The sequence below is a fragment of the Humulus lupulus genome, chromosome 6 (genome assembly GCF_963169125.1).
Source record: "Humulus lupulus chromosome 6, drHumLupu1.1, whole genome shotgun sequence".
Classification (NCBI taxonomy): Eukaryota; Viridiplantae; Streptophyta; class Magnoliopsida; order Rosales; family Cannabaceae; genus Humulus; species Humulus lupulus.
Window position 1 is genome coordinate 4,876,723 of NC_084798.1, and position 11,222 is coordinate 4,887,944.

At 33.0% G+C, this 11,222-nt stretch overlaps 1 protein-coding gene across 1 annotated transcript; it reads right to left on the minus strand.

Moving 5' to 3' along the window:
- Positions 1–2,231: 2,231 nt before the first annotated feature.
- On the minus strand, positions 2,232–5,398 carry LOC133781480 (receptor-like protein EIX2). The gene is made up of 2 exons (XM_062220485.1): positions 2,378–5,398; positions 2,232–2,243 (listed from the first exon to the last, which is right to left on the minus strand). Exon 1 carries the CDS (start codon positions 5,339–5,341, stop codon positions 2,381–2,383), a length of 2,961 nt encoding a protein of 986 aa, XP_062076469.1. The 5' UTR covers positions 5,342–5,398; the 3' UTR covers positions 2,232–2,243; positions 2,378–2,380.
- Between the last annotated feature and the right edge of the window lie 5,824 nt (positions 5,399–11,222).

Sequence of the window (11,222 nt, forward strand, 5' to 3'; positions counted from 1 at the left end):
CGCTCTTGTATACCGTGATCTCAAACATGGGGGACATTGGTTGTTTTTTCCCTCTCAATCTCCAACAACAGTCAGGATCTTTGCATGTGATATACCACACGTCAGTACCAGACTTTTTCACCATATACTCAAAGTTATTCTTCATTGCAAATAGAGCAGCTTTGGTTTTTAAATCATTCTTGTCCTCAAAAGTCTTCCCAACATATATTTCTCCCATTGGTCCACCAGATGATGAGGAATGGGTTTTAGCAGATGCCTCAATATCTTCTTTTGTAAACATTGGGGCACTCCATCTGGTGTGATCTTCTCTTGATACAATTGTCTCCCTCCACCCAGTGTTATCTTCTGTCCTAGCAGGTTGATTACTGCTTCGAGCAGGTGCTCGGCGTCCTTGAGTTGGGAGAGGTGCCTGTGCAAGAGGCAGTCCTGACTCTTCTTCTACTTGTTGGGCTTGGGAAATGTTTAACTCCTCATTTGAAACATCTGCACTATAATACGAGTCATCCTCGGAACCATCATCATTATCTTCAAAGCAATTACCAACTGGATCATCATTCACATAGGGATCGTACTCATATGCCTCAAGCACACCTGTGGGACCTCCTTGTGGTATATCAAGCTGAATAGTAGCCATCGGATCAGTAACTGGAACAAAAGTGCCCACCTCGCTAAGATGCTTGTAACTGCTACCTGCAAGAGATGGATCGATACTAGTCGTGTCTTTTTTGTTCACACTAGGAGAAGGATCTGATATGAAATTCTTCTTAAGTGGAGTCACACATAAGACTACCCGTTCATTCAAGCTTATTCCTAAGAATACACGAACTTGACGATCATTCTTCAATTGAACCGGTGCAAATGGTTGCTCGCCGCATACGTATGGCACCTCGAGTTTCAATTCATACACCTCTCTATCCACCTGAAATGTCTCGTGCAGTATGTCAAGTAGTTGCAAGTAAGTGACATCATTCTCTACTGGTATCACTTCACCTTCAGCATCCTTAAAATACCATTTCCTACCATGCATTTCCCAAACACCGTTGTAAGAAACAAATACGTAAACAGTAGAACCTGAAATAAAAAAACACAAACACAAATGGTATTTTAATGATGTTGAAAAACATGACCATCGAGCTTGCATCGAGTAGCTACCGAGTAACCATCGAGCACATGCAACGTAAAAAAATATGTGCAATCGAGCTTGCATCGAGCATCTATCGAGCATGCATGAAAAGTGAGAATGCACATTACCATCGAGTACCCATCGAGTAGGTATCGAGTACCCATCGAGTACAACATGCAACGTAAAAAATGATGTACCATCGAGCTTGCATCGAGCAGCCATCGAGCATTTATCGAGCATGCATGAAAAAGTGAGAATGCACATTACCATCGAGTAGGTATCGAGTACCCATCGAGTACAACATGCAACGTAAAAAATGATGTGCCATCGAGCTTGCATCGAGCAGGCATCGAGCATGCATGAAAAAGTGAGAATGAACATTACCATCGAGTACCCATCGAGTAGGTATCGAGTACCCATCGAGCAGAACATGCAACGCTAAAATTGGTGTGTCATCGAGCCTGCATCGAGCAGGCATCGAGCATCTATCGAGCATGCATGAAAAAGTGAGAATGAACATTACCATCGAGTACCCATCGAGTAGGTATCGAGTACCCATCGAGCAGAACATGCAACGCTAAAATTGGTGTGTCATCGAGCCTGCATCGAGCAGGCATCGAGCACCCATCGAGCACAACACTAACCCAGAAAATTCCCAGAAAACGCAGATCGACAAAAAACCAGAAAAAACCCAAAAAAATGTACAAATATTGCTTAGATCTATACGAAATGCTCAAAAAGTTTAAAGGAAACATCACTAATCCAAGTATTTAAGAAAAAATTGCTTACCCATTAAATTTTTCTCCAAGATTTCTCAACCCTTACTTTAGTCTACAAATGGCTTTCTTAGTGGCGGTCCCAAGCTCTACCGTGGTGCTCTTAGTGGTGGTGTGAGGTGAGGTGAGGTGAGTGAGAGTGAGAGTGAGGAAGAAACAAGAAGAAGGAAGAGATGAGGAAGGAAGAGAGGGGGAGGGAAGAGATGAGATAGTTGTTTTTAGGGGTATTTTGGGTACTAGCAAAAAATTTGGCATTATTTTGTAATGTTAAAAATCCCTAGCATTATTTTGTATTACACCATGCTATTAAGCATAAAAAGTCAAATTTCCCTCTGCAAAAGTATCTGTAAAAAAATGATGAAGGAAAAAAGGTTTAGGTAAAAGAAAATTCATGTTTAATTCAAATGCTTGAAACTTAATTAGCGAATTGATAATGATATATATCTATATGTATATAATAAAACTTAGAACTTATTACCAGCTAGTGCCAGGCAAGTTTTCTCCGCAACAAAGCCCATTTAATGGTGATCATTACGTAGAGCCAGTCTCCCAAGTTATACATCATCCGAAAATAAGCAAGTCTCCAAGAAGCATTGATCAATAAATTGCCACAAACACCACAAAATCCAATAATGTATCCAACTCCAATTCCTATATAACACCATTCATTATTGCTTTCATCATCATCATCATCATAAGTTGAAAACGAAGGAACATCTGTTGAGCGTGAACTTGATAGGGGAGGTCCATAGAGTCCAAGGTTCTTCATATATGCAGAAGCATTGATACTTTGCAACTGAGTACCGGTAGGGATTTTTCCTATCAATCGGTTATTTGATAGATCTAAGCAATTTAAAGAATTTATTTGAGCCAAGCTTAAAGGAATTTCACCAGATATTTTATTGTGAGATAAATCCAGTGAATCTAGCTTGGTCAAGTTGCCAATCATGCTAGGAATTTCTCCCCACAAATTATTCCTTGAAAGATTTAGTTGAATCAATTGAATAAGATGAGTCACTTCAATAGGAATCTCTCCTTTCAATTTGTTGCTTGATAGGTCAATAACTCTTAGTAATCCCAAGATTTTATCATATTCATACTCTACTCCTTTCCATGTGATTGATGCAATATTGTTATACGAACCGAAGGAAGTTCTATGGTAGTAACTTACAAGTGGGGTTGAAGAGATGGTACTTTCTTGGTTGCCCATTTGTTTCATTGATGTGAATTCTTCAATGCAAGAAGGAATAGCTCCTGACAATTCATTTGACGAGAGATCTAGTACTTGGATTTTAGTAAGAAGACAAAGATTCAATGGGATGCTTCCATCAAATTTATTTGACTTCAGACTAAGTAAAACTAACTTGTTCAGTTTTTCTCCAATCCATGATGGTATAGATCCTGTCAAATTATTACTCCCCAGATCTAGAACATGTAGCCAACTGCAGTTTTTCAAAGAGGAAGGCAACGTTCCTGATAAACTATTGTGCCTCAATTGTAGAGTTTGAAGCATTGCCTTGTTCAATGAGCTAGGGATTTCTCCAGACAACTTATTGTATCCTAAATTTAGAACACTCAGTTGTTGGAAATTTCCCCAACAATCAGGAATCTTTCCAGATAAATGATTATGAGAAATGTCAAGAATATATAGTGAATTGTACTCTTCATTTTCTTTACATAGAAATAATCTGAATTCGGTGAATTTATTATTGAAGAGATACAAATGGCTTACAATTGACAAAGAAGATGGGATAGAACCATGGAATTGGTTAAAGCTCAAGTCAACCACTTTAACTTGATAATCTTCTTTTATTAAAAGATTTGGCAAAGTTCCGGAAAGATTGTTTTGAGCCATATTTAAATACACTAAATTTGAAGTTCTATTTTTGAACCAATTAGGAATAGGACCAGAAATACCCGAGTTTGAAATATCTAGAACAGAGACGTTTGTTTGGGTTTGGAGCCAACTAGGAAATTGTGGACCTAACTTGCATGAAATCAATTTTATGAATGTGAGCTGAAACGATGGGACCCAATATTTGGAGATAAATTTCAACGAAGCATTTGAGTTATGGGATAAATCTAAGTGGTTCAATCGAGGACATCGTAGTTTTAGCACATTAGAAATATCACCAACGAGAGAGTTAGAAGAGACATCTAAAACCTCTAGACTATGAAGCTCACCAATACTATCACTTGAAGTACCATTGAACTTGTTGTTTGATGCACTGAAAGTCGTCAAATTTGGCATTGATGAAAGATCGGGCAGTAGTCCTGTGAAGTGGTTGTCATCCAAATTTAAAAATTGAAGACTAGGAAATATTTTTAAATGGTTAGGGAAAGGGCCTTCTAACAGATTATTATCAAGATATAGCTCTATCAAAGATGGGAATGCCTTCTGAAAATCCTCAAGAATTGACCCCCCAAGTTGGTTAAAACTTAAGTGCAAATTCTTTAAGGACTTTCTGGTGGAACCTGTGAGGTTTTCTAAAAGATTATGTAACGTTCCACTGATATTGTTACTAGACAAATCCAAATGCTTTAGGTTTGTAAGGTTGCCCAATGATTTTGGCACTTTACTTGCAATTTTATTTCCTGACAAGTCAACATGCTCAAGAAATTGCTTGTGTACAAACGAATTTGGAAAGTAACCATCTATGATGTTATTTGTGAGCAACAACGTATCAAGGATTACACTAGAATTTAATAACCAGGTAATTGTTGCAGGATGTATAGAATTTTGAGAGATTTGAAGAGAGTGGAGAAATTTAAAGGAATAGTTTGCATAAGAAAGAGAGGAAGTATCTACCTTGGGAAGTAGACAATTCGATATAAATAAGGTTGATAAGCTAGGTGCCCATTTGATGGATTGTAGCTCTTCTTTAGTAAAAGTCACTCCCGACAGTCTAAAGGTCCTCAAAGAAGTGAGACGTGAGAGCCAATCAAGATTACCAACAATCACTTGATCGGAAGTGCTTGAGAGATCAAGAAATTCCAATTTGGTGAGATTTCCAAGCTGTGGAGGAACAATTCCACTGATAGGATTCCCTCCAAGATTGAGATATGTAAGTTTTTCCAAAGAGCCCATAAACCTCGGAATCCGACTAAAGTTCATTCCACTCAGGTCCAAGTGGGACAAATATTCCAGTTGAAGCAAGGATGAGCCGATCACACCACCGATTACATTTTGCTCAGGGCCACTAAAATCAATGGCAATGACATGATTTGTTTGGTGGTCACAGGTGACATAGCTCCATTCGCAACAGTTTTGGTCAACGCTAATATTGGTGCGTGAGTAGATAGGATCGTTTGGATCTTGAACGACAAGTTTAAAGCTTAGGAGAGCCTCTTTCTCACTTTCCAAGCACTGAGGTTGATTACTCTCACTCACCACATGAACAGCCGTGGCAAGCAACAACATAAGACCCAGTACTACTATCATTACGTACGCTCCTCACAAATGATCTGATTTTGAGTGTAAAACTTATATTAATTGGTTGATTTGTGTGGCTTTGGATTTCATAGCGTAACCCGTACTCTATTTATAACATTTGCTTCTCCCTACCAAACTTGATTGACTTATAAGAAGACTAAACACCATATTTAGTCTAAATTAAAATTAAAATTAACTTCTCATTTTAATATATAATTATTTTGCATATATAATCCACTAATTTTGGTACAAATAACTTTTGTGATTATAATCTAGCTCCACTTTATTTCGTAAAATTTGTTTTACATTTAATTTTTTTTTTTAAATTATTGAAAATATTTTTGATTAAACAATAAAATATTAAAACCTACATTTTTCTAATGATATGAACCTTCTGTAACACTTTAGAATATTTATAAATTTCAAGAATCTTAGTTTGATATGATAAGATGGTACTGTGATTTGGTTCAACATGAATACCATATCTTACTTATATAGTAAAATTATTTTAAAATTTTAGTTGGAAACTAGCTATATGATATTTGAATAAAACAAATATATATTTATATATATATATATATAAGAATATAAGGCTGCAAAGGCTGAAGAGTTTCAAATTACTTCAGTTGTAATGATATAAATTTTTTAATAATAAGGTTTAAGACTTTGATTAGGAGGTCGAGAGTGCCATAATTATTTATTATCCCATTAAATAATTATATGCATGATTATGTGAATTATATTATTATATGATGATAAATGCATACATATGGGTCTACTTTTCATTATAAGGGAATTTTAGTAATTTGGCTCGTTGAGTGCATATTTGTATATTTTCAGCATGTTGGTGAATTATGAATAAGACCATATTATAATGTGGATTTATTCGAGCTATTTGGCATGAGACAATCTTTGAATACAAATTAGCGGTTTTGTCATAATAGGGTTAATTTTGGGGCTCGGGGTGGGGCTCAGGGAAATTTGAGGATTAATACATTACCAAGAATTAAATAGTAATGAGATATGATTTATTAGTATTTATTATATATATATATATATAAATAAGAATATACTTATTTATTAGTTGTAATATAAGGCTGCAACCAAGTGTGGAAAAGATTCCAAAAACAACGCTAATTAGTGCGGATTTAGAAATTTCTTCATGTTCACATCAGCTAAAGTAAATTTCGTGTAAATTTCTTTGAAAATCATGTACGTATTATAAATATTCCAACCAATTTGATTTTTTGCTTTTTAAAAAAATTATTTTTATAACTTGTTTACTCTTGCGGTCAGCATTCTTAAAATATAATAGATTTATGATAATATAACGTTGATACACTTGAAAAGAATTAAGATTAATCGACATGTAGTCAGAACGTGTTGTTTGGTTTATTTATTTGAAATCTTGGTACAATGTATAGTTTGTATCACTATTACTTTTCCTTCAATATATCAATCAATGTCACATCTTATAGGTTGTCAATGGAGCCCATAAGATAAGTAGTTGGCGATACCTATTCGATATTTAGAAAAATTATAACTCAATTTTTTTGTTAAGATGAGGTACATTATAATTATAATAGGCATCCTGCTAATTTTTAAAAAATTCTAAAAAATTAACAATGTTGAAATCGAAGTTTAAATAGTCCATTTTACGCGTGAATAAAAGAATTAGGTATACGTGCAACTGGCTCATTGAACTCTCACTTCAGCACTGTAAACTATTTGGAATTTCTCGAAAACTGGCAGGATCATGTAATTGGGTTATAATTTCTCAAACTACCAAAAATAAAAATAAAAATGTCCCTAAAAAAATTATGAATAGTTTACAGTACCAAAAACAATTTTCAAACAATTAGATTTTATATGCCCATTCAAAAAAATAGACACACATGCAACAACCTTATATTTGGCACTGTAAACTATTAGGACTTTCTTGAAAATTTCCAAGATGTGTTAAATGATTACAATATACACCATCATAAAATAAATTATTTGGGTACCGAAATACCTACTGGTTGCACCGGTGCAGCCCTATATTATTAAAAAAAAAAAGTATATGTACTAGTCTCTAGGAAATTTCTAATGTCGTGCTTATATACTAAAACTTGTATTTCCACCACATCATAAGAAAGAGACAAAGAAAAGTGATGATGACCATGATAGTGGTTTCATGAGCTAAGCTTCTCCTTACTAATTAATTTGAAGATATTTTATTTTCACCTTTGATTTTTCTTGATATGTTATCTTGTTTTTTGGTTTTACATCCTCATGTGTTCATTTCTTTAATTTTTTTTGTTTGGTGATCAGTGTTGATCTTGACTAGAATAATTAAGGTTAATTGATCTAGAAATTACTTAAGTAGTTAAGACAACTTGAAAATAATTATTTAAGATAAAGTTTACATCATTGTGTGCATTTTAAATAGAGCTGTAAATGTGGGTCGGCTCGGCCTGCGAAAAATTCGGGTCGGGCCCACATTTTCGTGCCTCCGAATAATTCGGGTCGGGCCCATGTTTCAATTTGTGTCGGGCTGGGCCGGTCCATATTTGAAAGAGTAAGTCCAGCACGACTCATAGGGCCGGCCTATGTCGTGTCGTGTTGGGCCGGCCCATTTTCCTTATTTGAGCTCATTTTATTATTGCCAAAAAATGTGAAGATGGGAAATCAAACCATCCACCTCATCTTTAACAATCAATGGACTTACCACCAATCCAAATATATTTATTTGTTTAAATTATTGTTTTAGATATTTTTATATACTTTTTAATAATACTTTACACAAAATTATATCAAAGATAATTATTAGAATTTGAATACCTACTAATAAATGCTAAAAAATTTAACTCACAAATCTTAAAATAAATTAATATAATTATAAAAATATAACCATTAAGAAAAATAATAGATTTTTATTATCATTTTAATTTATAGAAAATTGACAAATAAAAATTTATTATCATTATTAATGTCAAAATATCGGGATTTTTATCGTGTCGTGTTTTCGGGCTAGTTTGTTCGTGCTTTCGTGTCGTGCCTTCGGGCTTGTCATGTCCTGCCGTGCTTTGGCCGATGTCGTGCCGTGTCGTGCTGTGCCAATTTTCAATTCGTGTCGTGCCTGACCCAAGTCCATATTTTTTCGTGCTGTGTCGTGCTCGTGCTTTCCGGGCTTGTGCCGATTTCGTGCCGTGCTAGAAAGTCTGGCCCGTATTTACAACTCTAATTTTAAATAGGCAAAATAATGTGTCTATTTTTATTCATTAATAATATCATAATAATAATACCCAAATAAGTCGTGGAGTTATTAAGTCTTCTTTTTTAAAAAAAAGAAAAGATAAGTAAATTTTTTAAGTCTATTCAATATCATGTACAATCAAGTGTGTAGAAAAGAGACTTTTCTATTTTTATGCAGTGATTGTAGATTTATAAATAATATATTAATTATAACGTGTTGTATGGTTTGATGACAATAATTATAAAGCCACAACATATATGCATCGTACATCACTTTTTCCACAGGTACTTTCTTAATAATTATAATATCTTTTCTCACGAGTTTTAAAAGAATCTATAAACAAAGTATATTTATTTTATTTTAACTCATAACGTGTTGTTTGTTACTTTAGTTTGATGTTTTTTTCATATGTTTAAATTTCTTATTTGATAATTCATATATATTTTTAAATATACATTAGAAAAATTTAATATTTCACTTATATATTAATTAGATTATCATTTTTTTTGTTTATATACTTTAATTTTTACAAGTAAAAAAAATAAATATTGTGAGTTTACTAATTGTTTTAAGGCCCAACTGGAGTTAAATTTGAGAATCAACACTCTATTTTGTAAGTCACTCATGCGTGGACTCTAGAGTATCGTGTAGAATCAATCAAGTTTAGAAAATAGACTTTTATATTAATAATTATGGCTGAATTAAATTCTTTTTTAAGTCAACTCATTATTCATAACGTGTTGGCTGGTTTTATATCACTTTATAAAGCAACATGTGTTAGAACACATTCAATCCATTTAAAGTATATTTGTAGGAAATTTCATAATTTTATGTCCTCTTTATATGAACCACATATATATTCCAACCACATTAGCGTAGTCTCAAGGCTAGAGTCATTTCTTATGCTATTAATGACTTGCAAAAGAATCGATAAACAAAGCCTTTTTTTTTGTTTGACAATCGTGGCCCTAATTAGGCTATAATTAAAATTTAATGCGAAACTCTTTTTATTGATTATAATGTAATAATAGTGCTCGATAAATTGTTTTTTTTTTGTGAAAAAAAATTATCTCATATTTAATCCAACAAAAGTTTTGAATCTAAACACGGACTATAAATTAGACTTGTTCTTTGGGATGACATTTCTTTATAAAGCTAACATTGCTATAATTTACCTTATTAAGGTGTCCAACATCTTGTACATAATATATTGTTATTAGTGCAATTTTAATTGCGGGCTAATATATTTTATTTTAAATTAAAACATAATATTTATTTACAACAATAATAGTATGGTGATCTTTATTAGCATTTCTCATAAATAATTAAAGAACATTTCTAGATAAATTCAATTTCTATGAACAAAATAAAGTCGTCACAAAATCATAAGTGCATGAGATTCAATAATTCCAAGAACTCATGTAAATTATTGACTCTTAACGTGTAGAATCAATTGGTGTAGAAAATTTGGTGCTCTTTTTTTTAAATAATTTGTGAGAATTGAACTTCAGAATTGTACTAATGCATGTTAACCCATCAAATCTTATAATACGAAGTGATCTCAACGTGGGAGACTGACTGCATCACTACATGAAACGGGGCTTTTGCCGGCGCGTTTCGGAATTGCGCCGATTAAAGTATCTTTTTGCCAGTGCATTTCACGAATTGCGCCGGCAAAAAGCTTCACTATCACCAACGACAATTTGCGCAGGCAAAAGTGGTTTTTACTGGCGCAATTACGAAATGCACCGGCAAAAGAAACTTTTGCCGGTGCCATTTCCAATTGCGCACGGCAAAAATTTGCACACTTTTTACGACCTCCTTTTTGTCGGCGCACTAGGCATTATTGCGCCGGCAAAAATGATTTTATACAAACCTTCATTTGACGGTGGTATTTTTGCCAGCGCATTGCAATGTTGCGCCGGCAATAGTCTTTTAAACATGCATGTAAAAGTCATAAATGCGCTGGTAAAATATAAAATTGCGCCGGTAAAAGTATTATGGAATTTAAATACACAATTCTTTTTAATTTTTATAAGTGATTATAGTTTTATATAGTATCATTCATTAATTAATAATTATTTAACATCTAATCAAATGTATAAAGTTGTTAGATTGATCTAAGATCAACAATAATACTATTTAACTTTGTAATTATAAACTAAGATTGTTGTGATCATTGTTGATTATGCTTATCTAACCATACGATTATCATTTATTTTTAAAATTTTCTATCATATGTTTAATAAACTGTTGTATTACACATATATTTATGAATATATACAATCTTGGTCTTACTCAATATTATTAGTATTACCGATCATATGATCGAGTATTATTCTTTTGTTAATATATATATATATATACGTTTCGTTATTGATAATTTCTTGAAACATTAAATAATTATTCATTTTTTTAGGAACAAATAAATAGTCGATCATACAACTGATCTTTTATTATCATTAAGGAGAATTAATAGTAATTTTATTGAATGTGTAAATAGATAAACTCTTGTGATATATATATAGGGTAGGTTGTATGTAATAAAAAAAAATCATCAAGTTTTAGATATATTTAGCATTTTATAATTAATTATAAACATTATAAATAGTTCGATTAAACCCTAAGTTTTAAAATATTCGAAATGTTAAG

Bases quoted from the DNA above. Each gene is read 5' to 3' on its own strand.
- LOC133781480 (XM_062220485.1), bottom strand. From the start codon at position 5,341: ATGATAGTAGTACTGGGTCTTATGTTGTTGCTTGCCACGGCTGTTCAT.